The sequence below is a fragment of the Microcaecilia unicolor genome, chromosome 2, assembly GCF_901765095.1.
Source record: "Microcaecilia unicolor chromosome 2, aMicUni1.1, whole genome shotgun sequence".
NCBI lineage: Eukaryota > Metazoa > Chordata > Amphibia > Gymnophiona > Siphonopidae > Microcaecilia > Microcaecilia unicolor.
In genome coordinates, this window is record NC_044032.1 from 431,333,471 (window position 1) to 431,356,327 (window position 22,857).

The window sequence follows — 22,857 nt, forward strand, 5'->3', positions numbered from 1 at the left end:
GGATGGAGGGGAGTGAGGAGAAATGCTGGATATGGATGGAGGAGAAATTGCTGAATTTAAGGGCTGGATCGGAACACTTTGAAGGCAGATGCTGAAACTGGAGAAAGGATAGGGACAGGGCTACAGATGGTAGACAGGACACATAAGGACACAGGAGGATGGTGGACATGGTGAGAGAAAAAATATCAAATGGAAAGAAGACACTGCATAAAACAGAAGACACTGGGACCAAAGCGAATAGAAAAACCAAATGATCAGACAACAAAGGTAGAAAAAAGTATTTTATTCAGAATTTATTAATTGGAATATGTCAGCTTTTGGAAATGTGCATCTGTGATATTTTGCATGTAAGTTTCAATTTTTCTAGTATTGCTGCATGCTGAGTCTGACTTCTTGAGGTAACTTTCCAGTTCAGGATTTTGCCTTCATATCTGTTGTGTCATGTGTTTTTCATGTGTGATCAAGGTGCAGTATCCTGCTAGCGTGTAGTATTTGCAGTCCTTTTTGTTTTGTTTTTTTCACGAGGTAGTGTATTGGTGTTTTAGAGCCAGGTGTAATTACAGTTCTGCCTTTCCACGCATAAGGTTGTAGCTCGTCCTGTCCTTGGAATTAGTGCTGTTATGGTTTGGTAAGGTTATGAGTGTGTTTTTGCACAAGTTTGTGTATAGTGTTTTGCAGTGGAGAGATTGTGTGTCCGCACCTCTGACCCCCCAGGGTTATGAGAATTGGAACTACTAATTGTAGTGGACTTGAACTGAATAATTTCTGGGGAGGGGGGTTTCATGATAGCATTGTGCTTATTATTTCAATCCGTTTTTCTGTACAAGTTTAGCTTAATTTGAAATGTCATAAATAAAAAATTTTCTAAGAAAGAGGTTTATAGATCCAAGATGGCGTCTTGAAAGGACACGGGGATCAGAGCTCCCGAGTACCTGGAGGTTCGAACGCCAGTTTCCCTAATTAACATCATGGGGAAGCGAAAGGGGAAAGCTAAAGCTCTTACCTCCCCGAGCTTAGCTGTGAATCCTGCTGTGCGTCAGACCGTCTTGGAGTCTTACGGAGTGACGATCCTCGGAGAGCGACAGCCTGATTCTGCAGGGCCCGCTGCTGTTCAAGCGGACCATAGCATTGAGGGGGTATCACTTAGTCCTCCCCCAAATACAGCCCCTCCTCGTCCAGGAACAACTACGAGTATGACGGAGGCGCAGGTGACCGGAGCGATTGGTGGAACGCCACCCATGGTAACTGTGCTGGGAGCGCCCGTTGTATCCTCGACGTCAACCAATTCTACAACGGAAGAAGTGTTCTCTTCATCTGTGGTTTGCGATACGACTCCTGTAGGACACCGAGGAAATGTATCGGCTGTAATAACACTAGAAGCGCTCTGGGACGCAATCCAAGGTATTCACACCTCTTTACAATCTATTTCCAATTCTTTTGGGGGTGAAATAATTGATTTAAAGGAAAAGCAAAAAAATATGGCTGAAAAAGTCCAGAACTTGGAGGGAGAACTTATTAAATCTCAAAATATGTCAGCCACTCTAATCAAGGAACGAGATATTTTTGCTCGCAAAATTGTTTACTTAAAAATTCAAAGTCGTGGGAACAACCTGAGATTTATAAATTTCCCAAAATCTCCTTTAAGTGCTCCTTTGGACATGCTGAGAAAATATTTTCTAGAGGTACTGGGAATCCCAGCGACAGCTTTTCCACCTGTCGCAGGGGCCCAGTACATAACTGGAATAAAGAATATAGTTGGACAACCTCAGGCTGCACCGGGCTTAGATTTGACCCATTTCCTGGAAAGTTCCTTGGATATAGTGACTGAAAGGACTACGTTATTAGTCACCTTTGCATTAGAAATGGACAGAAACAATATTTTTCGGACCTATTTTCGCCACATAAATATGGAATTCTTGGGTTCAAGAGTCCAGATTTTCCCAGGCTTGGCTAGAGACACCCAGAAAAAAAGAAGGGAGTTCTTGTCTTATAAGGCTAGAACTCTCAAGCTTGGAGCGGTTTTCCAACTAAAATTTCCATGCAGATGTTTGGTATCATTAAATGAAAATAATTATGTTTTTTTTTTTTTTTTTGAACCCTTAAAATTGTTACAATTTATTGAGGCACAAGAAAGTGTGAAAAAACCTTTAATTGCCTCCCAGTGAGATAAATGCTATTATGTAGGCTATCAGGTTTATATCCGCTCTTGAATTTTCATTTATACATTTTTTCCTGTATTTTCTTTTTACCTAGTACTTGGATCTTCCATCGATTTGTGGACAAAAGAATAGAGAAATATTTCCTTTAATTATTTGTTTGGATTATTATATTTCTTGTACATTCCCTATACATTTATGTTGATATGTAAATGTAAAAAGATATAAAGTAAAAAAAAAAATTTCTAAAAATTGAATAATCTTATCAATGGGGTGGAGCTGGGGCGGGGCTAGAATGGGGCCCCACCAAATTGGTCTGCACAGGGCCCCGCACTTGCTAAGACTGGCCCTGTGCACACAATAGGAACAAAAAGATGGCAAGGGCTATTGTACAGATGGAGAAAGCAATGAAGGCAGCCAAGAGAAGGGCGGTTAGGGAATCCTCAGAGAAACACGAAGAACAATATCACGTGACTCAGGTAGCATTGAATTCACTACTGCACGAGCGTGCTACCAGATCACTTTTATATCAGAAGTATAGACTACAAAGGTTTGGGGACAGAGTGGGTCCGATGCTGGCGAGAAAGGTGAAGTCATGGGGGCCTTCCCGGACCATAACAGCCTTAAAGGATAGCCAGGGAAGAGTGCAAAATGACAGTAAACAGATAGAGGAAATCTTCAAGACATATTTTACTCAATTGTATTCCCCTCAGACTACATTAAACCCATCTAGTTTAAGCCACTATTTGAGCAACCTTAATCTGCCGAGGGTGACGGATCAGGAGTTAGAGGAAGTAAATGCCCCGATCTCTTGAAAAGAATTGCAGGGAGTCATTAAAGCGCTGAAGCTATTCTCGGCGCCTGGCCCAGATGGGTTTTCTGGAGAATTTTATAAATTACTCCTCAAGCAAATCATGGGGCCGTTGGTGGACTTTTATGACCAGTTGGTAGGGCAAGGTCAGTTTCCTGCGCATGCAAATGAGGTATTGATAACCCTACTGTTGAAACCAGGCAAACAACCTGATCATGCAGAATCTTATAGACCCATTTCCCTCTTAAATGTTGACATCAAGATACTAGCAAACGTAATGGGGGACAGGTTGGCAAGGATTTTACCGAGAGTCATAAGTACAGAATGAGTGGGATTTGTGTGGAACAGGCAAATAGTCAGCAATATGAGGCGCTTGCTATTGGCAATGGCCCACAGTCAACATAGAGAATGGCCTTCCTTGATAGTAAGTTTAGATGCCGAAAAGGCCTTTGACAAGGTGAGCTGGGAATATCTATTTGGGGTCTTGCAGCATATGGGCTTTCAAGGGTGGTTCCTCCAGGCTGTTCAAGCGTTATACACAGATCCGGTGGCTTCTTTGATAATTAACGGGGTTAGGGCCCCAAATTTCCCCATCCACAGAGGCACCAGACAAGGATGTCCCCTCTCTCCAATGCTTTTTATACTAACATTATAGCCTTTATTACATGCCTTACGGGGAAACAGAGGAGTGGAGGGAGTGGAAGTGGGTGGAAAGCTGATCAAGACCCTGGCTTTTGCAGATGACCTGCTAGTGATTATGAGGAATCCGGAGGAGTCATATAGTAACATAGTAGATAACGGCAGAAAAAGACCACCCAGTCTGCCCAACAAGATAAACTCACGTGCCATTTTTTGTGTATACCTTACCTTGATTTGTACCTGTCTTTTTCAGGGCACAGACCGTATAAGTCTGCCCAGCACTATCCCCACCTCCCAACCACCAGCCCTGCCTCCCACCGCTGGCTAAGCTTCTGGGGATCCCTTCCTTCTGAGGAGGATTCCTTTATGTTTATCCCACGCATGTTTGAATTCCGTTACCGTTTTCCTCTCCATCACCTCCCGCGGGAGGGCATTCCAAGCATCCACCATTCTCTCCGTGAAAAAAATACTTCCTGACATTTTTCTTGAGTCTGCCCCCCTTCAATCTCATTTCATGTCCTCTCGTTCTACCGCTTTCCCCTCTCCGGAAAAGGTTCGTTTGCAGATTATACCTTTCAAATATTTGAACGTCTGTATCATATCACCCCTGTTTCTCCTTTCCTCCAGGGTATACATGTTCAGGTCAACAAGTCTCTCTGCATACGTCTTGTAACGCAAATCCCATACCATTCTCTTTGCATCCCTTCCATTTTTTTAACATCCTTCACAAGATACGGCCTCCAAAACTGAACACAATACTCCAGGTGGGGCCTCACCAACATCTTATACAGGGGTATTAAAACCTCTTTTCTTCTGCTGGTCACACCTCTCTCTATACAGCCTAGCAATCTTCTAGCTACGGCCACCGCCTTGTCACACTGTTTCGTCGCCTTCAGGTCCTCACATACTATCACCCCAAGATCCCTCTCCCTATCAGACTCTCACCACCTAACACATACGTCTCCCGTTGATTTCTACTCCCTAAGTGCATCACTTTGCATTCCTTCGCATTGAATTTTAATTGCCAAAGGTTAGACCATTCTTCTAGCTTCCGCAGATCTTTTTTCATGCTTTCCACTCCCTCCGGGGTGTCCACTCTGTTGCAAATCTTAGTGTCATCTGCAAAAAGGCAAACTTTACCTTGTAAGCTTTCGGCAATATCACTCACAAATATATTGAATAGAATCGGCCCCAGCACCGATCCCTGAGGCACTCCACTACTCACCTTTCTCTCCTCCGAGCGAACTCCATTTACCACCACCCTCTGGCGTCTGCCCGTCAACCAGTTCCTAATCCAGTTCACCACTTCGGGTCCTATCTTCAGCCCTTCTAGTTTATTCAAGAGCCTCCTTTGGGGAACAATGGCAAAAGCTTTGCTGAAATCTAAGTAGATTATGTCCATAGCACGTCCTTGATTTAATTCTCCGGTCACCCAGTCAAAGTCTTCAATGAGATTCGTTTGGCATGATTTCCCTTTGGTAAAACCATGTTGTCTCGGATCCTGCAACTTATTTGCTTCCAGGAAATTCACTATCCTTTCCTTCAGCATGGCTTCCATTACTTTTCCATTAATTGAAGTGAGGCTTACCGGCCTGTAGTTTCCAGCTTCTTCCCTATCACCACTTTTGTGAATAGGGACCACCTCTTCACTGCCCAAATTACTGGAGGTCATTCATAACTATGGGGTACACTCTGGTTTCACTTTGAATGTTGTGATATCCCCCTTCTCACTCAGGATGACCTGGTTCTCAATATGCAGATCATATGCAAATTAGTGTGCTACCCATTCTCGCTCAGGGTGTCCTGGTTCCCACTCCGCAAATTAAACAGGTCTCACCAACTGCATATTTCTCAGGCAACTCTTTATTCCAGCCCCTGGGCACACTTCTTCTAGCTTAATACTTTATGTTTTCATAGATCTTCACACTGAGCCTCCCCACACAGATACATGGGTTCAGTACTACACCAATACTTTGGGGACTCTCAACCCCAGGCTTTGCAGCCTGCTTATCTCAGTACTTTGGACCCACAGTCCCCTCTTTGAACCCACAGTTCTGGACACACAGTCTTTTCTTCTTTGGACACACAGTCCCCTCTTTGAACCCACAGTTCTGGACACACAGTCTTTTCTTCTTTGGACACACAGTCCCCTCTTTGAACACACAGTTCTGGACACACAGTCCCCCCCTCTTTGAACCCACAGGTCTGGACACACAGTCTTTTCTTCTTTGGACACACAGTCCCTCCACTGAACACACAGTTCCTATAAGTACTGAGGATACACAGTCAAACACTAATGCTTTAGGGTCTTCTTACCCCAGGATTTTCAGCCTGCTGATCTCCTTTGGGACACACAGTCCTCCACAAGTCCATAGGGTTAGCCAGTATCTTCCAGGGGCTCTCTCTTCTCCTGCTGCTAGCTCACTTTCCTTCCTTTCACAACTCAGGTGGGGTATAAAGTGGTTAATTAGCTACACAGGACCCAGCCCATAACCTCCTACACCTGTGGACCTCCCAAGGCTCTCCCCGGTCCTAGCGACCTCCAGCTTCTTCTAGCGCCCTCTAGTGGCGTACACCGTATAGGACACCCTCTTACTTATCACAATGTACAAAAGTCACAAGCTCTTCCGGTCTTTGGGGTTGGGAGGAATAATTGGCGGGGTGGCTTCCCGGTGGCATGGGCGGGGGACTCCTTTAAATATTTGGGAGTGCGTATTCCCAGGGACTTATCACGACTGTATGATATGAATGTGTCCAAAGTGTTGAGGAATACTTGTAGTGTGTTGCAGGCATGGCAGTCTTACCCGGTGTCGTTATTGGGGCATATAGTGCTGGTTAATATGCTTATTATTCCAAGCTGGCTGTACACTTTTCAGGTACTACCTTTGTATTTAAAAAAGAAAGATGAGAAGACACTTAACAAAAGTTTGCAACAATGTTTATGGAGAGGGAAAAAACCAAGAGTGCCCCTTTCTGTGCTACAAATCCCAGTAGAATATGGAGGTTTGGGCTTGTTAAGCGTGAGACACATTACGGTTGCCTGTGGGATGAGACACATAGCAGACTGGTTTCGTGCTACTCAGGATTTTACACCAACATCCATGGAGTTACAACTGATGGGACACACGCATTTTAGCTGCGTAATACATATAGTAGGAGGACCGGCTCCGCCAGAGCTGCAATCGACAGGGATTCTCAGGTCAGCAAAGGCAGTCTGGCAATGGATATGTCGCCATCACCGTTTCTCAGCACAGACTACTCCCTATCTGGCTATCTGTGATAATCCAGCGTTTCCCCCGGGTTCACTTTACCCAACATTTAAGGAGTGGAGGAGGAAAGGGTTAGTGTAGCTACTGCAGGCATTAACGGAGGAGGGGCAATTGAAGCCCTTCCCAGCCTTGTAGCAAGAATTTACGCTATCAGTGAAGGACTGCTTCCATTATTATCAATTACAACATTACATGAGGAGCCTCAACTGGACAGATTTGACCGAGGACGTGCAAGAGGAGCTCGCATCTGTGTTTTCTTTGGCAGCACAGCAAAAGATACCGTTATCCTTCTACCACAGGCATATCCGGGACACAGCTCCTGAGCTACAATTTACGAATCTCACAAGAGCATGGAATGAGGACTTGGGAACTAGTATGTCCACGGACATGTTTAAAAAGCAAGTGGTGTCACTACTGGAGGCCTCGTGGGTCAGGGCCCATTGGGAGCTCCAGTACAAATTTGCTCTGAGATTGCACATTCCCCCCAGAAGAGCTTTTCATATGGGCATCTCCCCGGATGGGGCTTGCCTGAAATGTGGACAGGAGGGGGCCACCTTGGGGCACATGTTTTGGAGGTGCCCCAAAAGCCAGAACGTTTGGAAAGGACTGACTCAACAAACCGCATATATGTGGTCGACAAGCTGGATCCTAGACTCAAAGTTACTTTTTGGTCGGCCAACCCTGGGTTCCCTGTTGCCTAGAGGGTATAAGGAATTTGTTGAGCAAGCTACCATCATTGCAAAAAAAGACAATATTGCTAGCCTGGTTATCTGTGGAAAGTCCATCTCTGTCTGCTTGGCGAACTCAATTGCTGAGTATGATGAGATTAGAGACATTGGGGGTCGGCAACATTTCTTCAGTAGAAGGCTTACAATTTCAACTCAGATGGGAGCCCCTTTGGAAGACATTAACACCAGCTGCGAGAGGATATCTACTGAACATATGAGAGTTAGGCAGCAGGAGGGCCAAGCCATTAAGAACTGGTGAAGGAATGGATTTTGGGGGGGGGGGGCAGGGGAGGGAAAGGGGAGGGGGTTGATTTACAAAACTGTTGAATTGCTTGCAGATTGGTTTTTCTATTTGGTATTGCTCAATAAAAATCGTTTGAAGCATAAATGGAAGAGGTTTGCCGTACAGCATGAGGGCAAGGCCGTAGATCCTCTCTCTTGTCCTACACAAAAACTGTTTGGGTACCTTTTACACCTCAGTGTGTAGGAGGGTTCACCATCATTGTGTTGGAGGTCAGCCCATCTCTATACAGTCTCTCTAGTGGTTCGCTTCATGAGAGGTTTGCTGTTGACAAAGCCCCTATAAAACCTCTGACTGCGTCATGGGACTTTGACCTCACTCAGCTGATGAAAGCTTTTTTTTTTTTGAGCTATTTGACTTCTGTCATCTAAAGTACCTGACCTGTAAGGTCTTATTTTTGGTGGTAGTCATTTCAGCTCACAGTAATTGAGCTGCAGGCCCTAGCAGCTGATCTGCCTTACACAAAATTTCATCATAACAGAGATGGGAGTAACTAGTGAGGTAATTAAATTTGCTGACGACACAAAGTTATTCAAACTTGTTAAATTGCAAGAGGATTGTGAAAAATTACAAGAGGACCTTACGAGACTGGGAGACTGGGCATCTAAATGGCAGATGACGTTTAATGTGAGTAAGTGCAAAGTGATGCATGTGTGAAAAAAGGAAACCTGAATTATACTTATTATACTACACGGCTTCACATTAAGAGTCACCGACCTGGAAAGGGATCTAGGCGTTGTCGTTGATGATACGTTGAAACCCTCAGCTCAGTGTGTGGCGGCTAAGAAAGCAAATAGAATGTTAGGTGGTATTAGGAAAGGAATGGAAAACAAAAATGAGGATGTTATAATGTCTTTGTATCACTCCATGGTGCGACCACACCTCGAATATTGTGTTCAATTCTGGCCGCCACATCTCAAAAAGGATATAGTGGAATTAGAAAAGGTACAGAGAAGAGCAACGAAAATAATAAAGGGGATAGGATGACTTCCCTATGAGGAAAGGCTGAAGCGGCTAAGGCTCTTCAGCTTGGAGAAAAGACATTTGAGGGGAGATATGATAGAGGTCTATAAAATAATGAGTGGAGTGGAATGAGTAGATGAGAATCGTTTGTTTACTCTTTCCAAAAATACTAGGACTAGGGCCATGCAATGAAGCTACAAAGTAGTACATTTAAAACAAATCGGAGAAACTTCACTCAATTTGTTGTCAGAGAATGTAGTAAAAGCAGTTAACTTAGCAGGGTTTGAAAAAGGTTTGGATGGCTTCCTAAAGGAAAAATCCATAGACCATTATTAAAATGGACTTGGGGAAAGCAGCGTAAAATGTATTGTACTTTTTGGGGGATCTTGCCAGGTACTTGTGACCTGGATTGGCCACTGTTGGAAACAGGATGCTGGGCTTGATGGACCTTAGGTCTGTCCCAGTATGGCAATACTTATGTAAGTTGTCTGCACCCATCTTAAGTTCCTTTCTAAGGTGGTGTCAGAGTTCCACCTTAATCGGTCAGTGTTCTGCCAACATTTTTCCCAAAACCTCATGCCCATACTGGCAAAAGCGCACTGCATATCTTGGACTGCAAGCGAACCTTAGCCTTCTACCTGGAGCAGACTATAGCCCATAGACAATCCACCCAGCTTTTTGTTTCTTTTGACATAAGCAGGATGGGGCAACCATCGGTAAGAGCACTTTATCCAATTGGCTAGCAGATTGCATCTCTTTCACTTATGCCCAGGCTGGGTTGACTCTAGAGGGTCATGTCATGGCTCACAATGTCAGAACCATGGCTATGTCAGTAGCCCGCAAGGTCAGCCTCCATTGAGATTAGTTAGGCTGCCACTTTGCTAAGCTACACATTCAGGATACCCAATGCAACAGTTGGTACGGTCAGACAGTTCTGTAGAATTTGAAGTCTAGAATTCAACTCCACCCTCCTAGGCTCCATTTTTATTCTGTTCCAGGCTGCAGCTGCACTCCCACACAAAATGACTGTATATAAGTTAAGGTTGATTTTTGCATGGCCTTGCCGTTGCAAGTTCCTGTTGTCATTCCTTTTGTTGTTTTCAGTGAACCTCGTAGCTAGGGATTTCCATATCTGAGAAATAATGCCCTGCTTGTCCTTGGAGAATACAAAGTTACTCACCTGTAGCAGATGTTCTCTGAGAACAGCAAGACATATATTCTCATATACCCTCCCATCTCCCCTAAGAGTTGTATCCTTTCAGCTGGGCCCATGCGCTCGCATTGGGCAAGAAGGCACTCATGCACATGTGGTACGATGCTGCCAAAAGCTGCTTAAAGATACAGAATGCTGGGTAGCATCCACTCCAGGCTGCATCGGATGATGTCCACCCCTATGTGAGAATACAGTCCTGCTGTCCTCGGAGAACATCTGTTACAGGTAAGTAATAGAACCTGAGGTTTCAAGACTACATAATTATCTTCTTCAGATGTAGAACCTCATGTGGTTTCAAATTTTGTAAACTACAGCATCTTTGGATAATTCTTTATATTGGTCTGTTAACGGCTATTGCAGTCTACTAATTTGTGGTGGTGTAATACAGCAAATTGTTCTTTTTGATTTCCTTTTCAATTTACACACTCTTTATTCCTGCTTTCCACAGAGAAGGTACAGGCAGAGATCGATGCAGTTATTGGCCGGCAAAAGCCACCTTCTCTGATGGACAAGGCCCTCATGCCCTTCACGGAAGCAACTATAATGGAAATACAGAGGATAACTCCAGTTGTGCCCTTAGCTGTACCTCATATGTCATCAGAGACCACTGGTAGGCATAAAGAAATATTTTTGACTATTACTGATTGGCTAGCCATGCAATTGCTATGATATTTGCATATGTATTTCTGGGTACTGCTGAGTCTTAAGACATCATGGGAGAGAGGAGGCACTAGAGCTCAGCCTCAGCTTTACTTGATGGGGAAACACAAAGAAAGCATGAACCATTCTTTGTTGAGTTGCTGCTAATTTATCAGCAGCTTTGTGTTTTGTCACTAGGCACAGTTCCTTTATTAAGTAACAAATTTAAAATAAATATGATTGCATGACATATTGGGGCCTTAGGCCTAGTGGTTAGGGTGGTGGACTTTGGTCCTGGGGAACTGAGGAACTGAGTTTGATTCCCACTTCAGGCACAGGCAGCTCCTTGTGACTCTGGGCAAGTCACTTAACCCTCCATTGCCCCATGTAAGCCGCATTGAGCCTGCCATGAGTGGGAAAGCGCGGGGTACAAATGTAACAAAAAGAAAATAAATAAAATAACAGGGTGCCTATGTTGGAAGTCCAAAAAGGTGGCTGTATTAAAGAGGCAACATTGGTGCTTGTGGACCTTTATAAAGTTAGTTCCCAGAACATTATTCCCAAAATTAGAAAATCCCTTTTGGCTCTATTTTGGTGTCAAAAGTATGTTTGCTGCTGAGTCTCATAGTCACGTTAGTGGGTTTTGCATGATGGAGAGCATGTATGAAAGGAAAAAATGTAAGAATCATGTCCTTTTCAGCTGTACTGCACTAATTGCATTTTTTATTGTTGGAAATTTTTGTTTTTAGTTTTTCATGGATATACTATTCCTAAAGGTAGCATAATCATAGCTAATCTCTGGTCGGTGCACAAGGATCCTAACATATGGGAAAAACCAGATGACTTCAACCCTAATCGATTTTTGGATGCAACTGGGCAGATCCTCAAAAAAGAAGTATTTATACCTTTTGGGATAGGTAAATATTTGCCATCTACTTGACAGCCTGATAAAAAGGGGATACAGTTTGAATGTTTGAATGGGGGAAACTAGGAATAAATGGTGACATATAAAGACTGGTAAATGTTGTATGCTATCTGTTAGTGTGGTTACATGGGATTTCTTTTTCCCTATAGTAATTAAATGGTGCAAGGTGAGACTTACATTGAGATAGGGACACTAAAGTACATAAGTACATAAGTACATAAGTAGTGCCATACTGGGAAAGACCAAAGGTCCATCTAGCCCAGCATCCTGTCACCGACAGTGGCCAATCCAGGTCAAGGGCACCTGGCACGCTCCCCAAACGTAAAAACATTCCAGACAAGTTGTACCTAAAAATGATTTGAAGTGATATAAATTTTGGTAGGCAGCCCAAGAAAATGGCAGCCATTATGTCCCTCTTTGTCACCATTGAATGCTGAGAAGTGTGTGCTGGTGGAATTAGTAGATAGAGAACAGAGAGTAGGTTTAAATTCTCAATGTTGAAGGGTAGATAATGGGGTTCCACAGGGGTCTGTGCTAAGACCACTGCTTTTTAACATATTTATAAATGATTAGAGATGGGAATAACTAGTGAGGTAATTAAATTTGCTGATACCACAAAGTTATTCAGATTTGTTAAATCGCAAGAGGATTGTGAAAAATTGCAAAAGGACCTTATGAGACTGGGATACTGGGCATCCAAATGGCAGATTACTTTTAATGTGAGCAAGTGCAATGCATGTGGGAAAGAGGAACCCTAACCATAGTTACGTGGTGCAAGATTCCACATTAGGAGTCACTACCCAGGAAGAGGATCTAGGTTAGCCCTATTTGTCCTAAGAAAAAAGAGGACACAATATATATTCTCCTAGTGAACAGATCTGTCACAGGGCCAGATTCAGAAAAAGATTGAACATTTTTTGGGTCCTGAATCTAAATGGAAAACATTTTTGCCCTTGCAAGAGTATTAAGTCCTAAATGACTTTATGCAGAAGAGATGGTATCTCCCAGTCTGGGCCTGATTTTATAGAGTACCGCTAAATGCACAGCTAGCATTTACAGGCACAACTGTTGTGCTGTCTCCATTGAAAAATGAGCAGATAGACTGTCAAGAGGCCAATTTTCAGACTTCAGGAGTTAGACCAACTAACTCCCACAGTCAGCACTGAGCCCGGATATTCAATGCTGAGCCATATCCGGTGATTGGTATTGAATATCTGGTTTATTTTTGGCCGGTTTCAATATAACTGGCTAAGGTGCTCTTTTACTAAGTAGTGTAAGGGCCTACATGTGCCCAACGCGCACCGATTCCGAGTTACTGCCCAGCTACCACATGTTAGGCGGTAATTTCATTTTTGGCGTACGTCCACCAGAAAATTAATTTTTATTTTCTTGCGCGTAGCACTACCAGGCAGTAAAAGGCATTTGATGGGCATAGACCTTTACCACCCGGTGAACGTGTGACCTTACTGCTAAGTCAATGGCTAGTGGTAAGGTCTCAGACCCAAAATGGACGCGCGTCAATTTTCATTTTGCCACACTTCCATTTTCTGTCAAAATTTTAAAAAGGCATTTTTACAGTTGCGCTGAAAAATGGATCTGCACACATCCAAAACACGCGCTTACACTACTGCAGGCCATTTTTCAGCACACCTTAGTAAATGGACCCCTAAGTCAATATTCAGACCTAGCCAGTTATCTTGAAACTGGCCAAAGATATTCTACAGTTTCATGCAGCCTTTGGCCACTAAACTCGCTTTAAAAATTGGCGGATAGCAGGTTATGTCACACAATATAACCGGCTAGCCGCTAACTAGGTATTTTCAGCGGGGGATAGCTGGTTAAGTGCTATTTAACCGGTCAGCAGCCATTCTTGCTGGTTAAATAGCGCTGAATATTGGGAGTCTGTGTATATTAAGCTTTGCTGTGCTATGGAGTCTTGGACTACAAATCCATGTAGTTCCATAGGCACCCGGTATCAGAGGCTTGGGGCCTCCCCAGCCGCAGGATCGGATCCTGATGATGACGCCCACACGACCCAGTTCCGCCCGCCCGGGGCTCACCGCTCGTCCAAACTGCCCGTCCTCTTCTCTCCCCCAAGATCCCTTTCCTTTTTTTTCTTTTAAATTTACCTCCAGTCCAGCAGCACAGCGACAGCGTCAGTGAAAGCGCTCCCAGTAAAAGTGCTTCCCTTCGCTCAGTGTCCTGCCTTCTTCTGACGTCATGACGTCAGAAGAAGGCGAGTCACTGAGCGAAGAGAAGCGCTTTCACTGGGAGCGCTTTCACTGACGCTGCGCCGTCAGACTTCGGAGGTAAATTTAAAAGAAAAAAAAAGGAAAGGGATCTTGGGGGGGAGAAGAGGGTGGGCAGTTGGGGCAGGGGAGAGACGGGAGATGGATGGGATGGCAGGGCTCAGGGAGAGAGGGGATTTGCTGGATATGGGTGAATGGAGGGGGGCAGGGGAGAGAGGAACATGGATGGGAGGGCAGGGCTCAGGGAGAGAGGGGAATTGCTGGATATGAATGAATGGAGGGGGCAGGGGGGAGAGAAGCATGGATGGACATGGATGGGAGGACTGGCCAGGCCCAGGGAGAGAGGAGAAATTGCTGGACATAGAGGGGAGGGGAGGGAAGAGAGAGGAATCAGATGAGAGAAAAGGAAGAGAGGAGAATAACTGCACATGGATGGAGAAAACAGGCAGAAGCTGGATCCACTGGACATTCAAGTCTGCGGAGGACCCAGCTTTTACTTACGGATGTAGGACAAGAAATGAAGAAGAAAGGCGGAAAGTAAAGAAATAAATGGAAAGGAAGCCCTGGAAACGGAGTTAAGAGGACAGATAGCAGCAGAATCGGATACTGGGCCAGCATGATCAGAAAAACAAAGTCACCAGACAACAAAGGTAGAAAAAAATCATTTTATTTTCATTATAGTGTTTGGAATATGTCCACTTTGAGAATCAGGTGCTCAACATTAAAAGTTTATATTTATTTACTTATTTATGGCATTTTATCCCACATTAAACGTGAATTAGGGTGTTTTGTGGCTGTACATGAGAATTGTGATATTTTGATCCCTTGTTTCATATGGTTGACGGTCTGCATTTTCCGTATGGGTGGTATATTGGTGTATTAGGTTCTGCCCAGTGTAATATTTATGGTACAGTAATGTTCTGAGTGTGTTTTTGCACAAAGTTGTGCATAGTGTTTTGCAGTTGAGCGATTGTGGTTAGTATATGCTTTGAGCAACCACTTTATTCTTTGACATATGATACATATCTAATATCTAAATTTAATAAAAGGTATTAATTGTGATGACTTTTTATTTTTTTTTCTGTGTGTTATCAGACAATTATGGATTTAAGCGCCATCCCTGGCCCCACCCCTAACCCCACCCCCTTCAGCCTCCCCAAACAGTTGGGCCACCGACCGCCTATGTGTAGTTCTATAGTTTTCTGTGATTGGCCGTGTCTGAGCACATGTGCCCTGCTCTCAGTGCCTTGTGGAGCTTTCTTGTTGGCCTGCCTGACCCTAAGCATGCTGGGTGAGGAGAGCTGTTTGTGCCCCTCCCATCAAATCTGTCTGGGTTATGACTTATGAGGAGAAAGAAAGCAGCATAGCCGAGGGAGCTGCATATCTGTAGTGCCAACATGTGTAATAGGCTTAGAAAGTTCTCCACGCTGAACCAGTACTTCTGCAGCTTATGCTCTCACGCTTCAGTAATTCATGGTGTTTTTACCCATGATAGTATCAGCTTCTCCTCCCTGTGAGAGGAGCTGGTTACAGAATGAACTCTGTAGTGACAGAGGGGTAGCATTGTATGTTAAGGAGGGCCTTGCATCAAATAGCTTGAAAATTCTGCAGGAAACAAGACACATCTGGAAAAGGATAGTGATAGGAGTGTACTACCATCCGCCTGGCCAGGATGAATAGACAGTTGTAGACTTGTTATCGGAAATTAGGGAGGCTAACAAACTGGGCAACACGATAATAATGGGTGATTTCAATTACCCAGATATTGACTGGGTAAATGTAACATCAGGGCATGCTATGGAGGTAAAATTCCTTGATGAAATCAAGGATTGCTTTAAGGAGCAGCTGGTACAGGAGCCGACAAGAGAAGGAAAAATTCTAGACCTAGTCCTTAGTGGAGCGCACGATCTGGTACAGGAAGTAATGGTGATGGGGCCTCTTGATAACAATGATCATAATATGAACAGATTTGATATTAGCTTTGGAGTAAGTATAATCAGGAAATCCAATATGTTAGCGTTTAACATTCAAAAAGGAGACTATGATAAAATGAGAAGAACGGTGAAAAAAAAAAACTTAGAGGAGCAGCTGCAAAGGTAAAAAATTTACAGCAGGCATGGATGCTGTTCAAAAATACCATCCTGGAAGCCCAAGCCAAATATATTCTGCGTGTTAAAAAAGGAGGACGGAAGACCAAACGATAGGCCGCATGGTTAAAAAGTGAGGTGAAGGAAGCTATTAGAGCTAAAAGAAAATCCTTCAGAAAATGGAAGAAGGAACCAACTGAAAATAATAAGAAACAGCATAAGGAAAGTCAAATCAAATGCAAAGTGCGGATAAGGAAGGCAAAGAAAAAAAGATTGCGTTGGAGGCAAAAACATGTAGTAAATTGTTTGGGGGGTATATTAAAAGCAGGAAGCTGGCAAAAGAATTGGTTGGACCGCTAGATGACCAGGGGTAAAAGGGGCGATCAGGGAAGACAAAGCCATAGCAGAGAGATTAAATGAATTCTTTGCTTCGGTCTTCACCGAGGAAGATTTGGGAGAAATACTGGTGCCAGAAATGGTATTCGAAGCTGACGAGTCGGAGAAACTGAATGAAATCTCTATAAACCTAGAGGATGTAATGGGGCAATTTGACAAATTGAAGAGTAGCAAGTCTCCTGGACCGGATGGTATTCATCCCAGAGTATTGACAGAATTGCAATATGAACTGGCGGAACTATTGTTAGTAATATGTAATTTATCTTTAAAATCGAGCTTGGTACCGGAAGATTGGAGGGTAACCCATGTAACGCAAATATTTAAAAGGTTCCAAAGGGAATCTGGGAAATTATAGACCGGTGAGCCTGACGTCGGTGCCAGGCAGAATGGTAGAGACTATTATAAACAACAAAATTACAGAGCATATTCAGAAACATGGATTAATGAGACATTGATTAATGAGACAAAGACAACATGAATTTAGTGAAGTGAAATCTTGCCTCACCAATCTACTACATTTCTTTGAAGGGGTGAATAAACATGTGGATAAAGGTGAGCCAGTTGATATTGTGTATCTAGATTTCCGAAAGGCATTTGACAAAGTACCTCATGAAAGACTCCAGAAGAAATTGGAGAGTCATGGGATAGGAGGTAGTGTCCTATTGTGGTTTAAAAACTGGTTAAAGGATAGAAAACAGAGAGTAGGGTTAAATGGTCAGTATGCTCAATGGAGAAGGGTAGATAGTGGGGTCTATGTTGGGACCGCTGCTTTTTAACATTTATAAATGATCTAGAGATGGGAGTAACTAGTGAGGTAATTAAATTTGCAGGATGACACAAAGTTATTCAAAGTTGTTAAATCGCGAGAGGATTGTGAAAAATTACAAGAGGACCTTACGAGACTGGCCGTCTAAATGGCAGATGTTTAATGTGAGCAAGTGCAAAGTGATGCATGTGGGAAAGAGGTTCTCCGAGGACAAGCAGGCTGCTTGTTCTCACGACTGGGTTGATGTCCACGGCAGCCCCCACCAACCGGAACAAAACTTTGCGGGCGGTCCCGCACGCAGGGTACGCCCACCGCGCATGCGCGGCCGTCTTCCCGCACGTGCGCGACCGTTCCCGCTCAGTCTTTTCTTTTCCGCACTGGAGAGAGCCGCGTTCGTCTCTCTCTCTGTCAGCCCCGAAAACCGGATTGCGCTTTCGCCGCGAGTTTTTTTTCTCCTTCGTTGTTCTCCGTTTTCTGTTTTATTTTGTTTAAAAAAAAAACCGCAGAACTTTGTTTTTCCCTCGTCTTTTAGCGGGGGCGTCTCGCGGTCCATTTATTTTCGAGGTGTGAATTTTACCGCCACCATCGACGACTTTGACTTCGTTGACGCGATTTTTCCGTCGATGTCCTCGAAGGTCCCGAGTGGATTTAAAAAGTGTGGTCGGTGCGGCCGGCATATCTCGCAGACTGACACTCACGCTTGGTGCCTCCAGTGCCTCGGGCCGGAGCACGATACCAAGACGTGCACCTTGTGTCTCGGTCTCCGGAAACGGACACAGGTAGCGAGGCAAGTTCTACGGGACCGTCTTTTTGGAACTTGCGCCGGCCCCTCGACGTCGACGGCATCGGTGTCGACGGCCGGATCTTCGGTACCGGTACCGATGTCCACGAAATTGGCACCGACGGCACCGACCCCAGGAGCACAGGTCCCGTCGGCCCGCCGGTGAGAGGCCACGTGGGCAATCGGCCCCGGTCACTCCCTCTACCCAGGGCCTTCGGGACCGAACCCTGTCGGACCCGATCCCTCGAGGCCAAGGGGGATCTACTTCCTCCTCTTCTGTTCCACCAAGCGTCGATGACGGGCACCGAAAAAAGGCAAAGAAGCACCGTCATCGGTCGCCCACGGCGCATCCGGCTCCCGGCGCCAGGGATGATTCGACGCCGAGGAAGCGGCAGCGCCGAGAGGAGAGGTCTCCCTCGGTGGTAGAGGTATCGTCACGCCAGGGTGCCAGCACTTCGGTGCCGTCTCCTGGACCCGACCAGCTTCCGGCACCGACACCTCTACCGGCCCCCTCGCCTTTCCCGACTGCGGGCCTAGACGAGTGCCTCCGAGCCATCCTTCCGGGGATCCTGGAAGGGCTGATGCGCCAGACTGTGCCGGCGCTGGGGGTGCTTGCGCCCTCGAGGCGCCAGCGTGCTCTAGCCCGGTGCCGAGGCCTTCGACGCCGCTTGCGGCGCCGGTCTCAACCGCCACGCAGGTGGAGTCCCCATCGACATCGATGGAGGGAGCTTCATCCCTGCCGGCGCGGGAGTCTACCGCTCGACGACGCCACCGAGGCCTCGGTGCCTCGACGTTGAGCCGGGCCCGGTTGAGGACTGAGCTGCAGGAGCTCATGTCCGACACCGAGGAAGAGGCTTCGTGGGGGGAGGAGGAGGACCCCAGATATTTCTCCTCAGAGGAGTCTGTGGGCCTTCCCTCCGACCCCACTCCTTCACAAGAGAGAAAGCTCTCGCCACCTGAGAGCCTCTCCTTTGCCTCCTTTGTCAGGGATATGTCTATTTGCATTCCCTTCCCCGTGGTCTCTGTGGATGAGCCGAGGGCTGAGATGCTCAAGGTCCTCGACTATCCATCACCACCTAGAGAGTCCTCCACGGTGCCGTTGCACAATGTTCTCAAAGAGACACTGCTTCGGAACTAATTGAGACCATTATCTAATCCCACCATCCCCAAAAAAGCGGAGTCCCAATACAGGATCCACTCGGACCCAGAGTTAATGCGGCCTCAATTGCCTCATGACTCGGCGGTCGTGGACTCTGCTCTCAAGAGGGCACGGAGTTCGAGGGATACCGCTTCGGCACCCCCGGGGCGGGAGTCTCGCACTCTGGACTCGTTTGGGAGGAAAGCCTACCAATCTTCCATGCTCGTGACCCGCATCCAGTCTTACTAGCTCTACACGAGCATACACATGCGGAATAATGTAAAGCAACTGGTGGACCTGGTCGACAAGCTCCCCCCGGAGCAGTCCAGGCCTTTTCAGGAGGTGGTCAGGCAGCTGAAGGCGTGCAGAAAGTTCCTGTCCAGGGGTATTTATGACACCTGTGACGTGGCATCTCGTGTTGCGGCCCAAGGTATAGTGATGCGCAGGCTGTCATGGCTGCGTGCCTCTGACCTGGACAACCGCACCCAGCAGAGACTGGCCGATGTCCCTTGCCGGGGGGATAATATTTTTGGTGAGAAGGTCGAGCAGTTGGTGGACCAACTGGATCAGCGGGAAACCGCCCTCGACAAACTCTCCCACCGGGCGCCTTCAGCATCCACCTCAGCAGGTGGATGTTTTTCCCGGGCCAGGCAGGCTGCGCCCTACGCCTATAACAAGCATAGGTACACCCAGCCGGCCCGAAGGCCTCATCAGGCACAGGGACAGTCCCAGCGCGCTCATTCCCGTCAACAGCGTGCGCCTAAGCAGCCCACTGCGCCTCCACAGCAAAAGCCGGGGACGGGCTTTTGACTGGATCCACGGGAACATAGCCGCCATCAAAGTGTCCGTACCGGACGATCTGCCAGTCGGGGGGAGGTTAAAATTTTTTCACCAAAGGTGGCCTCTTATAACCTCCGACCAGTGGGTTCTCCAAATAGTGCGGTGCGGCTACGCCCTGAATTTGGCCTCCCCTCCACCAAATTGTCCTCCGGGAGCCCAATCCTTCAGCTCCCATCACAAGCAGGTACTTGCAGAGGAACTCTCCGCCCTTCTCAGCGCCAATGTGGTCGAGCTCGTACCACCCGGGCAGGAAGGGCAGGGATTCTATTCCAGGTACTTCCTTGTGGAAAAGAAAACAGGGGGGATGCGCCCCATCCTAGACCTGAGAGGCCTGAACAAATACCTGGTCAAAGAGAAGTTCAGGATGCTTTCCTTGGGCACCCTTCTGCCAATGATTCAGAAAAACGATTGGCTATGTTCCCTGGATTTAAAGGACGCATACACTCGCATCCTGATACTGCCAGCTCACAGACAGTATCTCAGATTCCGCCTGGGCACACGGCACTTTCAGTATTGTGTACTGCCCTTTGGGCTCGCCTCTGCCCCACGGGTGTTCACGAAGTGCCTCGTGGTGGTCGCGGCGTATCTATGCAAGCTGGGAGTGCACGTGTTCCCATATCTCGACGATTGGCTGGTACAGAACACCTCGGAGGCAGGAGCTCTCCGGTCCATGCAGTGCACTATTCACCTCCTGGAGCTGCTGGGGTTTGTGATAAATTACCCAAAGTCCCATCTCCAGCCAGCCAAATCTCTGGAATTCATAGGAGCTCTGCTGAATACTCAGACAGCTCAGGCATTCCTTCCCGAAGCGAGGGCCAACAACCTCCTGTCCCTGGCTTCCCAGACCAGAGCGTCTCAGCAGATCACAGCTCGGCAATGTTGAGACTCCTAGGTCATATGGCCTCCACAGTTCATGTGACTCCCATGGCTCGTCTTCACATGAGATCTGCTCAATGGACCCTAGCTTCCCAGTGGTGCCAAGCCACCGGGAATCTAGAAGCTGCCATCCGCCTCTCCACCAGTTGCCGCACTTCACTGCACTGGTGGACCATTCGGACCAATTTGACCTGGGGACGCCCATTCCAAATTCCACAGCCCACGAAAGTGCTGACGACGGATGCGTCTCTCCTGGGGTGGGGAGCTCATGTCGATGGGCTTCACACCCAAGGACTGTGGTCCCTCCAGGAAAAGGATCTGCAGATCAACCTCCTGGAGCTCTGAGCAGTCTGGAACGCACTGAAGGCTTTCAGAGATCGGCTGTCCTGCCAAATTATCCAAATCCGGACAGACAATCAGGTTGCAATGTATTACATCAACAAGCAGGGGGGCACCGGATCTCGCCCCCTGTGTCAGGAAGCCTTCGGGATGTGGCGTTGGGCTTGCCAGTTCGGCATGCTTCTCCAAGCCACATACCTGGCAGGTGTAAACAACAGTCTGGCCGACAGACTGAGCAGAGTCATGCAACCGCACGAGTGGTCGCTCCATTCCAGAGTGGTACGCAAGATCTTCCGAGAGTGGGGCACCCCCTCGGTGGACCTTTTCGCCTCTCAGACCAACCACAAGCTGCCTCTGTTCTGTTCCAGACTACAGGCACACGGCAGGCTAGCGTCGGATGCCTTTCTCCTCCATTGGGGGACCGGCCTCCTGTATGCTTATCCTCCCATACCTTTGGTGGGGAAGACCTTACTGAAGCTCAAGCAAGACCACGGCACCATGATTCTGATAGCGCCTTTTTGGCCCCGCCAGATCTGGTTCCCTCTTCTTCTGGAGTTGTCCTCCGAAGAACTGTGGAGATTGGAGTGTTTTCCGACTCTCATTTCGCAGAACGACGGAGCGCTTCTGCACCCCAACCTTCAGTCTCTGGCTCTCACGGCCTGGATGTTGAGGGCGTAGACTTCGCTTCGTTGAGTCTGTCGGAGGGTGTCTCCCGTGTCTTGCTTGCCTCTAGGAAGGATTCCACTAAAAAGAGTTACTTTTTCAAGTGGAGGAGGTTTGTCGTTTGGTGTGAGAGCAAGGCCCTAGAACCTCGTTCTTGTCCTGCACAGAACCTGCTTGAATACCTTCTGCATTTATCAGAGTCTGGCCTCAAGACCAACTCAGTAAGGAATCACCTTAGTGCGATTACTGCTTACCATTATCGTGTGGAGGGTAAAGCCATCTCTGAAGAGCCTTTAGTCGTTCGATTCATGAGAGGCTTGCTTTTGTCAAGGCCCCCTGTCAAGCCTCCTGCAGTGTCATGGGATCTCAACGTCGTCCTCACCCAGCTGATGAAACCTCCTTTTGAGCCACTGAACTCCTGCCATCTGAAGTACTTGACCTGGAAGGTCATTTTCTTGGTGGCAGTTACTTCAGCTCGTAGGGTCAGTGAGCTTCAAGCCCTGGTAGCTCATGCTCCGTATACTAAATTTCATCATAACAGAGTAGTGCTCCGTACTCACCCTAAGTTCCTGCCAAAGGTGGTGTCGGAGTTCCATCTTAACCAGTCAATTGTCTTGCCAACATTCTTTCCCAGACCGCATACCCGCCCTGCTGAACGTCAGTTGCACACATTGGACTGCAAAAGAGCATTGGCCTTCTACTTGGAGCGGACACAGCCCCTCAGACAGTCCGCCCAATTGTTTGTTTCTTTCGACCCCAATAGGAAAGGAGTCGCTGTCGGGAAACGCACCATCTCCAATTGGCTAGCAGATTGCATTTCCTTCACTTACGCCCAGGCTGGGCTGACTCTTGAGGGTCATGTCACGGCTCATAGTGTCAGAGCCATGGCAGCGTCGGTGGCCCACTTGAAGTCAGTCACTATTGAAGAGATTTGCAAGGCTGCGACGTGGTCATCTGTCCACACATTCACATCACATTACTGCTTCCAGCAGGATACCCAACGCGACAGTCGGTTCGGGCAGTCGGTGCTGCAGAATCTGTTTGGGGTTTAAATCCAACTCCACCCTCCAGGACCCGA

General features: G+C 46.8%; 1 protein-coding gene across 1 annotated transcript in view; it reads left to right on the forward strand.

Moving 5' to 3' along the window:
* Nucleotides 1-22,857, forward strand: part of LOC115461167 (cytochrome P450 2U1-like) — a 118,923-nt gene that overhangs the window by 91,349 nt on the left and 4,717 nt on the right. Inside the window, exons 3-4 of the mRNA XM_030190791.1 lie at nucleotides 10,529-10,690; nucleotides 11,469-11,636. Of these exons, the coding sequence (XP_030046651.1) occupies nucleotides 10,529-10,690; nucleotides 11,469-11,636 (330 nt within the window). The remainder of the gene's footprint in view (nucleotides 1-10,528; nucleotides 10,691-11,468; nucleotides 11,637-22,857) is intronic.